The sequence below is a fragment of the Phyllostomus hastatus genome, unplaced genomic scaffold, assembly GCF_019186645.2.
Source record: "Phyllostomus hastatus isolate PE091 unplaced genomic scaffold, TTU_PhHast_1.1 phas_contig_86, whole genome shotgun sequence".
Lineage (NCBI taxonomy): Eukaryota > Metazoa > Chordata > Mammalia > Chiroptera > Phyllostomidae > Phyllostomus > Phyllostomus hastatus.
In genome coordinates, this window is record NW_025333977.1 from 95,520,229 (window position 1) to 95,537,327 (window position 17,099).

General features: G+C 48.7%; 1 protein-coding gene across 7 annotated transcripts in view; it reads right to left on the reverse strand.

Annotated features, from left to right (window-relative positions):
* Positions 1-17,099, reverse strand: part of IQSEC1 (IQ motif and Sec7 domain ArfGEF 1) — a 211,821-nt gene that overhangs the window by 78,294 nt on the left and 116,428 nt on the right. For 2 of the 7 annotated variants that reach the window (XM_045850723.1, XM_045850720.1), the window contains exon 1: positions 8,316-8,580. The exons of the other annotated variants lie outside the window; for them this stretch is intronic. In XM_045850723.1, the coding sequence (XP_045706679.1) occupies positions 8,316-8,380 (65 nt within the window). In that variant the 5' untranslated portion in view covers positions 8,381-8,580. Of the gene's footprint in view, positions 1-8,315; positions 8,581-17,099 lie in introns of those variants that run through there. 7 annotated transcript variants of the gene reach the window in all.

A 17,099-nucleotide genomic window follows, 5' to 3' on the forward strand; every position in this document is an offset into this window, starting at 1 on the left:
TGGTGCCCAGAGCAGGTGTGCAGACAGGGTGTAGGGCACAGGTGGCAAACATAAGGCCTGCGGGCCGAATCCGGCCCTCCACCTTGTTTTATGCGGCCAGCACCTTGTTTCTACCTGGTGGCAGTGCCAAGCTCCTTGCCCCTAGTTAAGGAGTAGTTACATTTGTACAGTCCTAAAAATTACATTTGGCCCTTTGAAGGTAACTGCATGGCTGATGTGGCCCCCGGTGAAAATGAGTCTGACACCCTTGGTGTAGTGGGTAAGAATGACATCTCAGGGTAGGGAACGCTGCCTCTCTTAATCTCCTGCAACTGTAATATTGCCACACAGAGCCCTTCCCTGGAGACTATCTGGCACCTGGCAGGCAGGAATGTGTGACCCTGGGCAAGTGACTTGGCCTCTCTGTGCCTCAGTTTCTTAGCCATAAAATGGAGATACTATATACCTCCCAGCCAAATAACATACACACAAATCCTCAGCCTGGGGCCTGTCACCAAGGAAGTGTTTGGGGAAGCTGCTGTCAATATCGCAACATAGGATTGTTAGGACTTCCCCACATCACAGGGGCATCATGAGGACTAAGTGGGGGGCTATCAGGCAATGAGCAGGCAACAGTAGGAAGAGGCCTTCAGGAGCAGCCTTAGCTCAGAAATAGGCACCAGACCATCTGATACAACACCAGCAACCGCATCTGAAAGTAAGGGGTGATGTGACTGGGGGTGGTCACTGGTACAGAGCAGAACTCAGGCCTACTATTTGTTTTTTTACCTCAACTTGGTTGAGGGCCCTCCATGTGCCAAGCTCTGTGTCAGACACTAGGGGTATTAACAATAAAATACTCATAAGAATGATAGCAACTAAAATTTCTTGAGCATCTACTGTATGCCAGGCTCCCAATGCAGCACCATGGGAGGGCCCAGCACTGAGTGATGATGGGCATGCCTTGGTGAAAGGTGAAAATGGGGTTAGGGTAACTCCAGCTTTCTGGGCAGAGGCTGAGGAGGTGGATGAAGACATGGAGAAGCAGATTAGGAAAGTGAAAGTTAATAAGGAGCCAGGTTAGAAGCCACAGGATGAAGGAGACTGTGGTGAGGAGAAGAGGGCCTGGCAGGGGCCTGGGTAAACCTAGTGCTGATACCAGCACAAGGTGGGAGAGGAGCTGGCCCAGTGCACCGGGAAGGGGCTGCAGAGTGGTTAGAGGAAACCCTTAGAGGGCTGATCTCTTGAGCCAGAGAGAAGAGTCATCGAAGGTAGTATGTCAGTCTGCCCAGAGGCCAATATGTCTGGGGGTAGGAAGGGAGGCAGGTGCCACTTCCCAGCTCTACCACCTGCCAAGGGGCAACCCAGGGACAGTAGGAAGGACCCTGTGGGGACACTCAGCAGAGAGTCCCAGTCCTGCTGGGGGAGCCAAGGCATGAAGGCAAGTGCCTCGGGTAACCCTTCCTCCAGGGAAAACCCTATCTGATAGGGACTCACAGGCTTGCTTCCCCCATTCACTTCTAGACACAGGGCCTCCCGCAAAGATTTCCCCAAATGGGGCAGGCATCACTTGGTCTTCCAGGCTGGGAAACTGGCCCAGGTAACTGACACAGCCAAGGGCTGTTGGGGAAATGCTCTGCTTTAAAGGCCCACCCAGCAACATGACGCCTCCACTGCCAGAAATGAGGCTGGCCAAGCAGCAGATCCTTGATGTAAATTCAACAAAATGTCTGGTATTTGCTTCAAAATAATCTGGGGGCAACAAAATAAAATTGCCCATGGGGGTCATTGTGCCATTCTACTTCTGTGTATGTTTAAAATTTTCTGTAAGAAAAAGTTCAAAATAGTACTAAGAATTTGCTATCCACATCAAGGCCTATTATATTCCTGAGCCACTGTGGCATTTTTATTGGGTGGAGGGAAAAAAACAAAACCCTGCATATTTACATTATGACTCTGAGAAGGGTCAAGGGCCCCAGAGGGAACAGAGAATTCACCTTTGCATGCCTACACCTCCCCTCCTCTAATTGCAGAGAAAAGAGCTACTTCCCCAAACACTTACTCTCCAACTCACACCCAGAACTAACTGCACTTCAGGGTCCTGTCCAGGGCTTGCACAGTAACTGTGGTAGATACACTAATTAGTAACAACCACAGAGTGTCTGGCATTCACTGAACACCTACTGTGAACCTGTACCCCTCCAGCCCCTTCTCTCCTATCATCTCTCGTTCAGCGTCATCCCAATACCAACAGGGAATTCGGAGACCAGTTACTACAGCCACATGGTCTCCTGGGGATGGCAAACATGTTTTTGAGATTCCAGGGTACTAGTCAAAGCTTCAAAGGGTGCTGTGTGGCTCTGCAAAGTGAGATGCAGCTCTGTGTCCATCCACAAGTGCTGCGGTCCTTTGGGGGTCCTGTAGCTTCCTGTCTCCCCACTCCCCTACCCCTTTCTGTCCCTGCCTCATCCTCCATTCTGGAAAGCCCAAGCCCAACAACAACGTCAGACAGCAAAATAAATCTATATTCTACAAAGTTTGAATATGCTAGTTGAGTTTTTTCTTATCTCAGTATTCTTGTCTGTAAAATGGGAACAAGAACAGCTACTTCACAGGACTCTTGGGAGGTTGAAATAAAATATGTATATGTAGAATCAAAAGCCCACCCAAATGTCAGGTGCTACCATATTGCAGGCCATTTGCCCATCTTTGTCTAAGAAATCTTCACCCCAGCTGAGTTGAAAGTTTTCTAATCCACAGGCAAAACACCTTTAACTGTCCGCTCTCAGTGGGCTGTTTAAATCTAGGGAATCCTGAGGACAGTGGGCTATAAGCACACACAGCTTTAGTCCCTTCTCACCAACACCAAGTCCATGATCTGACTCACCCCCAGTTGCCACAGCTGCTGTCACACCATGAATAGCCCTGGCCCTTCAACTGCTTCCCTCATCACCATCTCTCTGCCTCTCTCTCTCTTAAACCTGGCCTTGTCCATAGCTAAAAAGAGAGACATCCACTCACTCCCATCTAGCAACACATCTCCCCTAAACAAGTCACACAATCTAGTTCTAGCACAGCTGAACCTCTCAACTATGAAATACTCACTAAAAGCCACCACCTATCTGGTGTTTCCTCTGCTATTTATACACTTGGTGTGTATTAACCCAATCTTTACAACAACTCCATGAGCTGCTAGCGGCACCTCATGCTACAAATAGAGAAACTGAGGCATGGAGAGGCTCAGGAACATGCCCAAGATCACAGAGCATGTGAGGATCAGAGCTGGGGTCAAGGTTATTACAGACAGCCTGGCTACAGGATCTGCTCCCTTAACCATCCTCCCTCAGCAAATGATCACAAAGGTCATGAAGGGTCAAGGTTCATCTACCTTCATAGATGTGGAAACTGAGGCCCAGAAAGGAGATGTGAGGAGATGACTGATGCCAGAACTTCTGGGGAAGCCAAATGTCAATAGTTCATCATAGCCAGCTCTGCCCTCTCTGGGAGGTCTCCTGTCTCGAGGAAGAGACCCTTCTATGCTTAGTAATAATCAGGATAAATAAGAACAATTCAATGGTTATAATGAACATTTATTGAGTGCTTACTATAATACAATAAAGCAGCATTTTAAATGTTTTACACACATTAATGCATTTAATCCTTATATCACCTAACCTTCCAGCCAGAAATAGAAAAGCAAACATTATTTGGGGACAAAGCATTCACATTGGCAGACTCCAACCCAGTCTGGGAGATAAGTGATTTCAAGGAACCCAAATGAGGAGGCCACCCATTAATTAGCTGGTGATTTTCCAAATTCTCCAGTTTATTAATGGTCCCTCTCTCTTCCCATGGGTTCAAGTTCAGCATCCCACATACATGTATGTCCCCCAGTGATGTCAAAGGCCCTGGCCTTGGGTTTCCTCACCACGAAAAGCCATTTGCACTGGTCTCACAGTGTGTCAGCTTTTCTCCCCAAGACCCTGCTCCAATACCGAGGTTGGCCTGCGGCAAGCGTGCTGCCCTCAAAATGCCACAAGCGTTCGGGGTCAAAGGGCACTGTCTCAGAATCCCACTGGAGTGCTTGGGAAAGCAGGTCTTGGGGTATGTGGGTTCTTATAAGACACCAGGAGAGCCCAGAGAGCTCAGGGGATACCATATTGGGGAAATATTTTGGGAATCTTGACATCGGGGGATACCCAACACCTGCTCTGTGGCTTGGAAAAGATGCAAAAGGCTCCATGTGCAATGGTGACATATTTTGCTGAAGATTATTTAACTCCAGAGGAAGCAGAGCCTGGCTATGAAGAGCACAGGCCCCAAAACCAGGCAGACTGAATCCCAGCTTCAGCACTTAGTGGTTGGTGACTCTGGGCAAGTCATGCAACCTTCCTCCATCTGAAAAACTGAGAACAGCAGAAGCCCTTACTCACAATTGCTTTGAAAATTAGGTATTTACTTCACACAGAGTTCATTAAATGGCAACCTTTGCTATTATTATCATTATTACTCCAACCTTTGCACAAAGAGGAAAAAATAATACTGGCATAGTCCCACATATATACACAGGGAGGGAGGTCTTGCTTTGGTGCCACATCTGGGCCTTAAGTTCAAATTAAACAGTCACCAGGTTAGGAAGCCATAAACCAAGAAAATAAAATGGAGAGAATGATCCTTTCCATCAAGGAGCACAGAAGCCACAGCCACATATGAATAAAGCATAAAGATATTCAAGTCAGAGCAACTAGGACCAGGCATCAGCCCTTCAAGAAAAGATTTAACAAAAACCATGTAGGCTCTACAAACCAGTCTTCAACCCCAGAAACTAGCAGAAATTTCACAAACAGGAAAAGGTGGTAGTAGTAAGATAGTGACAACAGCTGCCATTTGCAGGGGGTGGGGGGGCATCCAATATGTGCCAGTCAGTAGGCAAAGTTGCACATCCTCTCAAGAGGTAACTTTGGCCCTATTTCATTGATGACAAAAATCATGGCCCAGATAGGGCAGGCAACATACCTGAAGTCAGCTGGGAAGAGGTGGAATCAGGGTTTTGTGCAACCCCAAGGCCTGTGTTCTGTGATGCACAGTTTCACATTATTCATCTTAGTTCCTTTACATCTAGCCCAGAGCCTAGCACAATGTAGCAGAAACTGTTTGGTGAGTAAATAAAGAAATATAGGAAAGTGCAACATTGGGTGCCCTTGGGTCACATATGTCTTCCCAGAGAACAAAGCACTCCTCCAAGCTCAGGAGGGCATGCCTGCCATGGGCCTACGGCTTGGAGGGGCACACTCAACCAACTAGGAGTTTAGCCATGGCAGCCAGAAGAGTGGCAGGCCCAGGTGGAACCATGCCATGTTTTCCACCATAATCGCCATCAATTTTCTCTCGGCTACAGCTCATGCAGGAGGAGCAGCAGCCAGATTTTGTAAGGCCGCACCAATTAATTCTTCAGGAGCCTTAATGGCCTTTAAACTCATTATGATGTGCTTTTGAGGACAAATAATAAATCACACTCAGCCTCTGAGCATCCTCCTCTGCCACACAAACACACTTCCACAGGGCACCCGGGCCACCTCTGTGGAACTCTCCCCAGGCCTGGCTGGATCTAAGCCCATCAGAGCTGTGCTGTCCTCTTGCCACTGTACTTGGTGGATGGATATTCCACTCCTCATCATAATTCAAAGGAAACTTACAAAAGAGGAAGGAAGAAAATCCAAAGGGTTAGTGGCAGTGGGAAGAGAAGAATGCTGACTTGAATGATCACAGCATCTGACTGAAGGCTTGGAGCTGGCCAGCTGGGCAAGGGCTTTTAGGCGCCCACTCTCAGACACCTCTGTGAGGCAGCATTATCACTGCCTTCCACAGATAAAGGGACTGAGGCCCAGAGGGGTGTAGTAACTGTACAAACTCACAAAGCTGAGCTGAGATTTAAAACAAAGTCTGTTTGCCTCTTACCGCTGCCCTAAACTCACAGATTCTCCTGGCAAACCATGGTCCCATGCTCCACAAAGTCCAGCCAGATCACACCCGCATACACACACACACACACAGCTCCCATAGTCCAGGGAGCCCTGTCCAATCCCTTCCAGAAACACCTATTTGCCCAGTCACCTCACTGTTTGTGCAGATGTCAGTTCTGTCCATGTTTTTGAACTGAAGCTATGTAAATATTAACAGAACTAGTTCATAGTCAAACTTTGAGCAAAAGCCTAAAAATCCCAGCAGGGCTGCCAGGGGCCCTACAGAGGCCCAGCATCAAAATGTCTGGGTTTTACTTCAGGCTCCGCTTGCAATATTCTGCTCAAGTTACTGGATTCCCTATCTTAATTCCTCCATTTAGAAAGGGAGGTAGGGAAAGACTGGGGCTGCCACAAGGCTCAAACAGCAAAGCATTAGGCACCATACACAAGGGCTGTTAGAAAAGCCTGCACTTGCAGGGTGTACCAAGGCAGGGTGTCTTGGACTGTTATAGAATGGGGTTCTCCCAAGGTCTCTGCAGCATGCTGCATCTTTCCAGAGTTTAGAGAGGAGGAGATGGCCAGCTGGAAAGACTCTGGGTAGGGGCAAGGTGGCCAGTGCAAGGACCTCCTGGCTTCCCTCTGCAGGCCAGAAGCTGAGCTGTTTCTCTTCAGCCCTCTCCCAGGCTTCCTTCAGAACCACATCCGAGGCACTGGGGAGCAAATGTGACCCACCTGCTCTGAGGCTGAAGGGTGAGCAAATACAGCCTAGAGCAGAGGCTATATACAGCAGGCTCTCAATAAACCAGAGAGCCTTGGTGTTGACAAGACTGAACACTCAAACTCAGTTTTCTCTCCTGCGATATAGGAATGCCAGTACCACAAGAACAAGAATGTAAACACAATACTAGGTGGGACAGCTGCTTAAGGCAGTGGCACATGTGGGCTATGAATATCAGGACCCTCATTCTCAGACTGATCCACTCATTCCAGACAGCTGGTGCTGCAGCTGTGGCTTGCTCAGCCTCCACCCCAGATGCAAGGAGCAATGGGTCCTTAGGAACTGCTCCCTCACCACCACACATGAAGCCTCAGGCCCACAGCCTCAGGCCCCTGGGGTGAGGAGGGGGCAGAGGGGACATATGCATGTTCTCAGTGCAACTGCCAGACATAGGCTGCAGAATTTTTGAACTCAAAGATCAACTGGTTGCTGGTGGGCCTCCCCCCAGGGGCCCTGACACAGTCAAATCACTTGTCAACAAATCCCCTCCACTCCACAGCCCTGCTCCTAGGAGGGGCCTGCAGACAGCTCAGGGAGCAGCTGTTCTGGCTAGCGGAGCAAGGATATCAATATTCCCAGCACATACACACTCTCTTTCTCCCTCTCTGGCCATAAATATGGGTGGGCCCTTTGATGCTCAGCCAGCCAGCCACAGGCCCTGAAGCAGAAAAGGGTTGGTCTCTGGGACAGGAGTTCATCCCTGCCACCCCCCAGCCTCCATACTCCATTCCTGACTACACCAGGTGTACATAAACAAACACCCCCAATCCCACCAGCAGCCCCCTCACAGCCACAACAGGAGCCACACAGAATTCAACCTCCCTCAGCTCCAGGTGCCCCAGTGCACTCCCAGGGGGCCCTCACCTGGAGTACACCTAGCACAGCACTTTAACGGGTCCCTCAGCCTTGCACATACTCCATGACAGAGCACACACATGATCCCAAACACAGAACTCAGGTCTTGCATAAACAGGACTGCAGGAGGACTTCCTATCAGCCTCTAGCCCACCTGCAACCCGTCACAAGCACAATGGCCCATTGGACACGCTCCCTCTCACAAACTCCTAACCACTTGTCCTGCCTCCCACCACATAACAACTCCTATCAGTTTCTCCTACATATGTATCCAGTCACTCATGAGCATGAACACACGCTTCTCATCCAGACAGTATCTTTTACTCACACGCACACACTCAGGGCCTAGGTCTGGTTCACACACACTAATACACACTGCACCCTGTCACAGTCCTCCCTCTCTTACACTCAGGCACGGGTCCTGACAGTCTCACAACTCTCGCAACACCCATTCCCGAAGCCTCTCTTAGGTACACACACTCACCTCCCGGGCACTCTCTAACAAACCATCGCACAACAGAACACAGCGACTAGCTCTCACAAACCTTCAACACACTGCACTCAAGTGAGCTGTGGTTGGGGCACTGCGGGCACCCCACCCCACCCCACCCAGGGCCCTGCCTACCAGCGGATCTGAGTTCAGCCCCTCCCCTCCACCCTCTCGCGGGAGCTCCCACGCCTGGCCCCCCTTCCCGCTCCCCCCACCCCGCCGGCCTCGGCCCTGCCCGGTGTGCCCTTACCCGCAGTCAAGCTCTAGCTCCAACAGGGACTGGGTCCGCTCCGAGTTGCAGTGTAGGCACCACATTGTGGCTGCAGTGGGAGCTGACGGGGCCGGCCGCCAGCGGCCCAGGCCGGGCAGAGAGCCGCCTACTCCCGCCAGGGGCGGCCGAATCCCAGGGCCTTTACCCGACCACCAAAAGACTTGATCACCCGCCACACGATTACCCTGGAGACCACCAATGCCTGGCCAGTTCCCACCGCTCCAGGCCCCAAATCCGACCCCTACCCCACCTAATCCCACCCCCCTCCCCCTCCTTCTCAGCCGTCGCCGCCCCGCCCGCCAGGCGCTAACCTAGGCCCAGCCGGAGGAATGTGGCCCGGGAGGGGGAGGAGCTAGGGGGCGTGGCCAGGAAGAGGGGCCGCAGGGAAGGAGCACTGTGGCCTGGCAGAAAGGGGCAGGGCTTCATAAAGAGGCGGGACTGGCAGATCCAGGGAGCTAGAAGGGTGACTAGAGCAGCGGCGGGATTCTCAGACTGGCCCTTTTCTGGGAGGACTGTGCACTTCTCCAACACAGATATCCCTAATTTCTCTACTTCCCCAACGTGCAACGACAACAAATAAAATAGCTCAGACCAGAAATCTGTAGGCATGCTCTACTGATGGTGCCAATGTCTGCCAATCCTGACTTTGGCTGCAGTTCTTAAAACGGGGCTTTGGCTGTCCCGGGTGGTGTAATTTCGGAGCTCTGATGCTCTTGCCCTAGAGAAAGGAGTGGGTCCTGAGGCTGGGGACACCCTTTTGGGGACTTTTTGGTGGGAATCTAATGGAAGCAGCTTTTCTCCCTAAGTCCATCCAAGCCCCTGAACTTTCCTCACTCAGAGACAAGTTTCAGACCCCCATGGCAGGCTTAAAGTAATCCTAATTAGTATTTTAGAACTCTTTACTGATATTTGGTCCTCAAGACAACACTGTGATATTGTGGAGTTATTATAGGTCCCATTTTCCAGAAGAGGAAACTGAAGCTCAGCTTAATTGGGTTAACTAAGGGGCTTCCCCACACCTTCTCCTCTCCCAGGCTGCTCAGCCCAGCTTACCCTACTATATAAAGCAATCATGGCTTGCTGTTCTTAATTTGCATATTTATTTGTTTATTATCCGTCCATTTGTCCTTAGGCTTCAGGAAGGCACACACAGTGCCCCACACCCACATTTGTGGAATGCCCAAATGTGGTTGGCAGATACCCAGCTGACAGAGATATAATCAAAACCTGACCTGTCTTAGGCCACCGCACCTGTCCTGGAATACCCCATCTGCAATTCTTTTTCTTGGAGGGCCAGGCAGCTGGCAGTTCTGTGGGAGACAGGAAGTGTAGGCCCACTAAAGTAGTGTCGACCATCTTGCGTCCTTTTAAATCTTTCATTTGGAGGGGGTGGTGCAAAGGGCCTGTTGATGAGCGTTATTCCCAGATGAGCAAACTGGGCTGGTGTAGGGGACAGTGAAAGAAGAGGGCTGAGCTAGCTCAGCTTGCAGCATGAAATGGAGAAGTCCCTAGAGCCAATTAAGTGTGCTAGGGTACCCAGACAAGAGACTGAGCAGGGATCCAGTGCCCCTCATGGCCCATCTCCACATTCCTCTTCTTTGCTTCTGTTTTCTTTTCTACATTATAAATACATATATACATATACAGAATGGGAGAAAATACTTGCAAATCATGTATCTGATTAAGTCTAGTATCAGTACTATATAACGAACTCTTACAACTCAATAATAAAAAGGCAAATAGCCCTGGCTTGTGTGGCTCAGTGGACTTAGTGTCAGCCTGGGAACTGATAGGTCACTGGTTTGATTTCCGGTCAGGGCACATGCCTGGGTTGCAGGCCAGGTCCCCAGTTGGGGGCACGTGAGAAGCAACTGATTGATGTTTCTCTCCCTCTCTTACTACCTCCCTTCCCCTCTCTAAAAATAAATAAATAAAATCTTAATAAAAAGACAAATAACTGGTTTTTAAAATGGGCACAGGATCTGAATAGACATTTCTCCCAAGAAAGTATCTGAATGGCCACTGACACATGAAAAGATGCTCAACATCACTAGGCATCAGGGAAATAAAGATCAAAACCACAATGAGATATCACCTCACACCTACTAGGATGTCTAGAATCAAGAAGATGGACAAAAGCACCCACACACAGAGGGGTGAAAGGAGCTGGGAGGAAATAGGGTTGATATAGTCTTGTTGGAGTGGGTGAACTCCAGCCCAGCTTGAACTGCCCTCTAAAATTAGCCTGCAATAAACTCACAGCCAAGAGAATTCCCCAATACAGCTGCCTAGAGCACTCCAGACAGGCTCCAACAGCCTCCAGACCTGATTCTTTAAGAATTCCAAGCACTTCTTCAGGCCCAGGGCCTCACCACTCACTCACTCACCAGATGCTGTTCCAGCTGGGATTTAGAAGAGGGTTGAATTTCCTTGTTAGCATTTGGAACACCACAGGATGGAGTGTTGGGAATTCAAATGCCTCTTAATTCTCTCGTCTTGTTTGATCTTCCTGCTAAGTGTGCCTATTGCTTCTGCTCAGTTAATTACTTCAAAGACTAATAATTTAGCAAATTACGAGGTGAGCAAGAAAAGTTCCAGCATAAAAAGGCAGAGAAAGCCAATTTTTTCCGCTGAAATGACAAGACTGGAAGAATTCATACATGTACCATTTGGGCAAATTGCTTTGTTTTCTGAGTATCAGTTTCTTCAACTGTAAAGTGCAGCTCATCAGCCACCTCTACTCTGGCTAATTCACCCTGCCATTGGATTTAATTTATCAAGCATTTAGTAGTGCTTATTCTTTGCCTGTCTTCTGAGACCTCAATAGGAAGATACTGCTGTGACAAGTGTCCCCCAGTATAATGGCATGATAGTATAGAAGAAGAAGCCTATAACTCTGCTCCTCTAGAGCCTTCCAAGATAAAGGGACATTTGGACTTGGCCTTGAGGGATGAGTGGGGCTGTAGGATGCAAGAAAATCATGAAAATGCTTACTTCCACTTTATTGTCCTGGGTTTCATTACTGAGCTGCTTGTCTTGGCCCATTTCACATGCCACAATCCAACTTCATCCCTTCCCCCTGGCTTCTGAAAGCCTCCCAATTTCCACAGCCTCCTTGATGTCCTTGGGCCAGATATTTGGCACTCCCCCAAAGGTCAACCTTTGCAGTCCCTGTCTCAGAGCTGTTGGGATGAAGGCCATCCCCTCCACATGGCTGGCCCCAAGGCCTGTGTGGCCTGGTTCTGGTTCATCCCTCCAGCCCTTGCCCTTCATCATGCCCCCTCCATGCATGGCACACCTCCAGAAATGCTTAACTTCTATCAGACCCCCAAACTCCCCACTGTGCCTGGCTCATGGCTAGGACTATGGGTTTCAGCTTTTGATTTCACTTCTTCCAGAAGACAACCCCTGATTGACTTCTAGTCCAAATTAGAAACTCCTCTTGTACAATAAACTTTCACGTTTCTTTGCAGCTGCTCTTTCCTCACACCGATGAGCTGTATTGTCATTGCCAGGTGAATTGGGCCTGCATCCTTCCCTATAGCAACCCCTATGCCTACTATGAGGCCAGGGACATAGAGGTGCCCAGCAACTGAATAAATCAAAGGTTGTCAAACTAAGGCTTGAAAGCCAAATTTAGACCACTGTCTGGTTTTTTAAAATAAAGTTTTATTGGAACAGACTCATACCCACTCACTTACGTATTGTCCATGGATACCTTTGTGCTGCAACAGAGTTGAACAGTTATGACAGAAACGTATGTCTTGCAAAGCCTAAAATATTTATAACAGAAAAACTTTGTCAACCCTGAAATAAATGAAACAACCCTGAAGAAGTTTTATGTTGACTCCAGCTACCCCAGAGAATGTCTTGCCCTTTCATCTAGACCCCTGATGCCTTGGCTCAGACCCTGTGGACAAAATCTGGAAGAGCAGAATCCAAACATCATGGGGGAAGACCGTGATTAAAATAACAGGGTCAGGCCAGGTAACCTTCAGACAAGATGGCCACAGGATAGGACAATTCACTGTTAGGAATGAACCCTACAAACTAGCTATCCATGTGCACAAACACTTAGGTCCAAGGATGTTAGCTGTTTGTAACAGCAGAACACAGAGGAGAGAACACACAATGTCTCAGTGGGACCTATTAAGCAGTCTGTGGTGTGCCCACCGGTGGGATCTTATGTGTAAATGATGGCAGCGGCGCCATGCCCACTTATAGGAAAAGATCTGAGATACAACACCAACATTAAAAGTCCAGAAAAATGTGAAATTTATGTACAGTAAAGCATATAGACCACTAGCGAGCTTATATAAGATAAGCATAGACTATTTCTTAAAGGAGACCCAAGAAACAGGTACCAGCGGTAGCATCTGGGAAAGGAAACTAGGGATTCCAGAGATTCCTGGAGATAGGCCTCTGTCCTCTAAGTTGGAGGTCTTGTTGGGACAGAGGTGGGAAAGAGAAAGGAAGACTTTTCACTCTATGCCTGTGCATAGTTTTTAAATTTTTAAATAAGAATTTATTACCATAAGAAAAAAAAGACCAGTGAAATAAAGAAATCAATAAAAGATATAGTAACCCATGGGGTTGGAAGCCTTCTGACATCTTCTAACATTTTCTAGGAGAGTCTGAAACCTGCCACAGCCAATCCACAAAGACCCCAATTCCAGACTGTATTTAAGCGGTCTGTGGCCAATCCAGTTCTCTTGTCTTTTGAGCAGGCTGTGTCTTACTGGCAGCCATAAAATTTAATTACATTTGCCATATAGGCCCATTCCAGCTTCCCTCTTACTGTCTACAGGTCATTATAATATGTCACTCTTCATAACATTGGAATAAACATCCCTATATCACAGCCAGAATGCTGGGTCTAGGAGGAAGCTCTGTGGTCACCCCCCCAGCCCAACCCCTTATTTGACAGACAGGGAAAGTGAGGCCCAGAGAAATGAAGGGAATAACACTGACACTGGCCCAGGTGACCTGCCTCTCAGGCCACAGTGCTCCACTGCTGGGATGGCACAGCAGTAGCATGGACAGTCCAGCACACAGCCCGGGCATGGGTAAGTTGTAGGGAGCTGTGGGTTCTAAACAGAATGGAACTTATTTGTATGAATGTTGGATTCCATAAAAAAAGAGATAGCTGCACAGAACATAGAACTCTCTAACGTGACATCTCAGCAAAGCTAGTCAGTCCCCAGAAGAGAAATTATCCATATAAATAAAGCTGTTCTTTTTAAGTGCCAAGTTACTTTTTCAGTTTTAATCATTTTTAATAGAAATTACTTGTAAATCAGGGACTTCTCTGATCTTACTAAGCAAAATAAACTAAACGACTTTGGGATAACTTACTTTAGGAGGCTGAGGGTTGTTTATGTAGAACTAGACAATATGGCCATTTACCAGCTCAGGCACTCACTTGGGTGTCATCCAGCCCATGACTCTCTTTCTGGCCTCACTCCCAACTACCATCTCTGCTAGCTAGCTCCTCCCAGAATACACCATGCACTTCCCCTTTGCTTATGCTGTTCCCAGTTCCTGGGTTGCTCTCTTCATCTGCTTGGTAACCTCCTACTCAACCTTCAAAGACCAGCCTAAATGTCACCTTCTCTTTGAGCTGCCTCTTCTCCTGTCCAACCCTACCAGGCAGAGTGAGAACTCCTCACCCAGACAGTGGGCACCTCAAGGGCAGGGGCCACGGCTCTCCATCCATTCTCCACCCACTCATCCAACTGGGGCTCTGGCTTTGCTACTGCTTCATATCACTGGCCTGATTCCAGACACCTGTCACAGAACCTGGGGGACTGAGTCCCAACAACAAAAAACTCCATAACACTTGGGTTGGCCAGGACCTGGACCATGACAGTGAGATCAAAAGTGCCCTTAATGTTAGCATATCCTACAGCTTTAAAGCCATAAGGAGTCACCACTAGCCACTGCTGCCTTCCCATTATATAGATGAAGAACCTGAGGCTTAGAGAGTGGGGAGCCCTTCCTCAAGTTATACTGGGACACAGCCAAGAAGTGGTCATCTGACTTCCTTTCCATAGCTCTTTCTCCACTGCTCTGACAAATGAACCATCATGATTTCAGATGAAAGGAGGATGTTTTCCTGTGGTCTTTAAAGATTTTCTTTATTTACTTCTACAGAGAGGGAAAGGGAGAGAGAGAGGGAGAGAAACATCAATGTGCAAGTGAGACATAGATCAGTTGCCTATCACATACCCCCAACAGGGGTCCTGGCCCGCAACCCAGGCCAGTTGACAAATGGATTAATATAGCCTGTGAGGGCATGGGGAAGACCCTCAGAGAGAGGCTGTAATAATAGAACCACATCTAGAACACAGGTTCTGATACAAGGAGAAACAAAACCCCACACTGCTATAGGTATAGGGTGATCCTGTGGGAGTTCTGAAAAACAGCATGTGACTGACCAAGTGAACATCAGATTAAAAAATGATCACCTCCTGCAAGAAGCCCTCCTAGCCTAGATCCCCAGAGCACTCCATGCTTCAAGAAACCCACTGCCCATGGTGACCCGTGCCACATACAGGGTGTTGGTTTGTTGCAAAAGTAAAGGAAGATGGTGGTGGCAGCCTCAGGTCAGAATGTGCTCACCACATCCCTTCCTAGTCTGGCTCTTCCTGTAGGCATACTTCATCCCTTAGGGTCCCTCTACTGGGCCCAGCCAGGTGAGCTAGATTGCTTATTCAGGAGTCTAGTGGGCAGGGCCTATGGAGAACAGACCTGTGGCTTTTGAAATGTGGCTACTTGAGCTATGAGTCTACTAAAATTAATGGGAAATGTTCATTTGAAGGTCTTGCAGGATTCAAGGGGCTTGTCAATATCAGGAAGAAATGTAGAAACAAAAAATTGAGCTGCTGCCTTCATCAGTGAAGGGCTCTTCCCTGACCCCCACCCTCTCCAAATCACACCGTTCATCACACTTGCCATCAGGGTGCCTGCTGGTCCCAAGATACAATCAAAAGTGCCCCCATTTCAGCCTCTCATACTCAACCCTCCTTTCTCTGGCTGGTGACACAAGGAAGCCATTGCCAGATCCTCAGGATATGAGAGGTAACACCCTCAGTGCTTACACTCAGTGGGTTCAGCCCTCCCTCAGGGACAGCTGAAGGAAAATGGCTCCAAGCTATTCCAGGTCTTCCCTTCTGTGCCCATTCCCTCTATCTGAGATGGAACCCAGGCTGCCCCAGTTCTCTGTGCCAAATGAACGAGGCAGGCCTATGCTCAGAAGTCCTCGACAGACATCCTCCCCTACCCAACATTTGACCTCAGGCAAGTTACCCAGCTTTCCGTGGCCTCCATGCTTCTTCACCCACAGGGGGAGCACAGACTTTCATCGCAGGAGTGGTGTGAAGCTTGATAATGACACTTGTAACTGCCTAGCCAGGGCTGGGCACCCAGGAGGCCTTCAGAGTATGGCAGGCCTTTCCCCTGCTCCACTTGCCCCTGCACCTCACACCAGAGCTAACACACAAGCAAGCCAACGTTTGTTGAATTAAGTGCCTTTCCAGCCCTAGAGTGAGGCTGCTTGACGAAGATAGTATCAAATCCCAGCTTCCTTGCACCTGTGTGAACTTCCATCTTGGTAAAATGCACTGGTCTTTCTGGGTCTCCTTTCTCACCTCCCTGCCTCTTGCCTCTTCTAACCCCAGGGGGTGTTACCTTTCTCACAGAGTCATGATCATCTCTCAAAAGGTAGATACTCTGAATCAGACACTTTACTATGATCCTTAGCCTTATCATCCAGAAAGAAGGGGGGTCCTTCACTATGCACTCTGACCCCCACTGCCCACACTCGGGCAGCTCCTAAGACCCCGGTCACAAATCCTGACTCCCTTTCTTGGGAATGCCCTGATTCCCCTCTGGAATGCAGTGCATCTTGGGGGAAGCAGGGTGGGGACAGCAGGTGCCACTGGGAAAGGACAAGAGTCTTCTGCCAGTTCCGCTGAGGCTGCCTTAGAGGCCCAGGTTGGGTTAAATCAGGGAGGCAGTCCTTGCCTTTGCTCCTTCTTTTTCCTAGCTGTCTGCGCTTGCTTCTCCATTTCTCCCTCAATAAATCAGTCCCAGGGCTGAGCCCACACTGAAAGTGTCCCTACCTATAAACCCCTTTGGGAGCTTGGGACCAGGGATGAATTAAGTTCTATGGCTCCAGCCCTACCCCCGCGCCACCCCCCCATCTATCGTCCGGGAAGGAGACAGACCCCACACTTAAGAGCTGGAGACAGTGCATATGTTTCACCATACGGGTCACCTATTCATTGTCACTTCCTCCAAGGGACCTCCCCAGACCCCCCAGGTAAGGTACACCTCCATTCTCTTGGTCTCTTTTTATTCCCTTTAAAGCCCATCTCACAGCCTACATTTTATAGAATCTTGCTTACTTACTTATTAATTTATTTACTGTCTGTCTCTTCTACCAAAATGAAGTTCTGTGAAGGAAGGGGCTTTCTTCACCACTGTATCCCAGCATCCAGTAGGTGCTCAATAAATGTCAGATAAATGAATGAATCATGTTGAACTAGATTCATTCTGGCTCAGAAATAACCGCAGGGGTGGTGCAAGACTTGTGAGCATGGAAGGGAACAAAAGACCCCCTTCCTGATCCCCATTCTCACCCTCATCTTATTCAATCTGAGCCAACACCCCTCTTTATACACCACAGATTCTGAAAAGTCCAGATGAAATGGTTTTTCAAAAACACTGATTCTTATCTCTAGTATGCCCAGTACTTAAAGA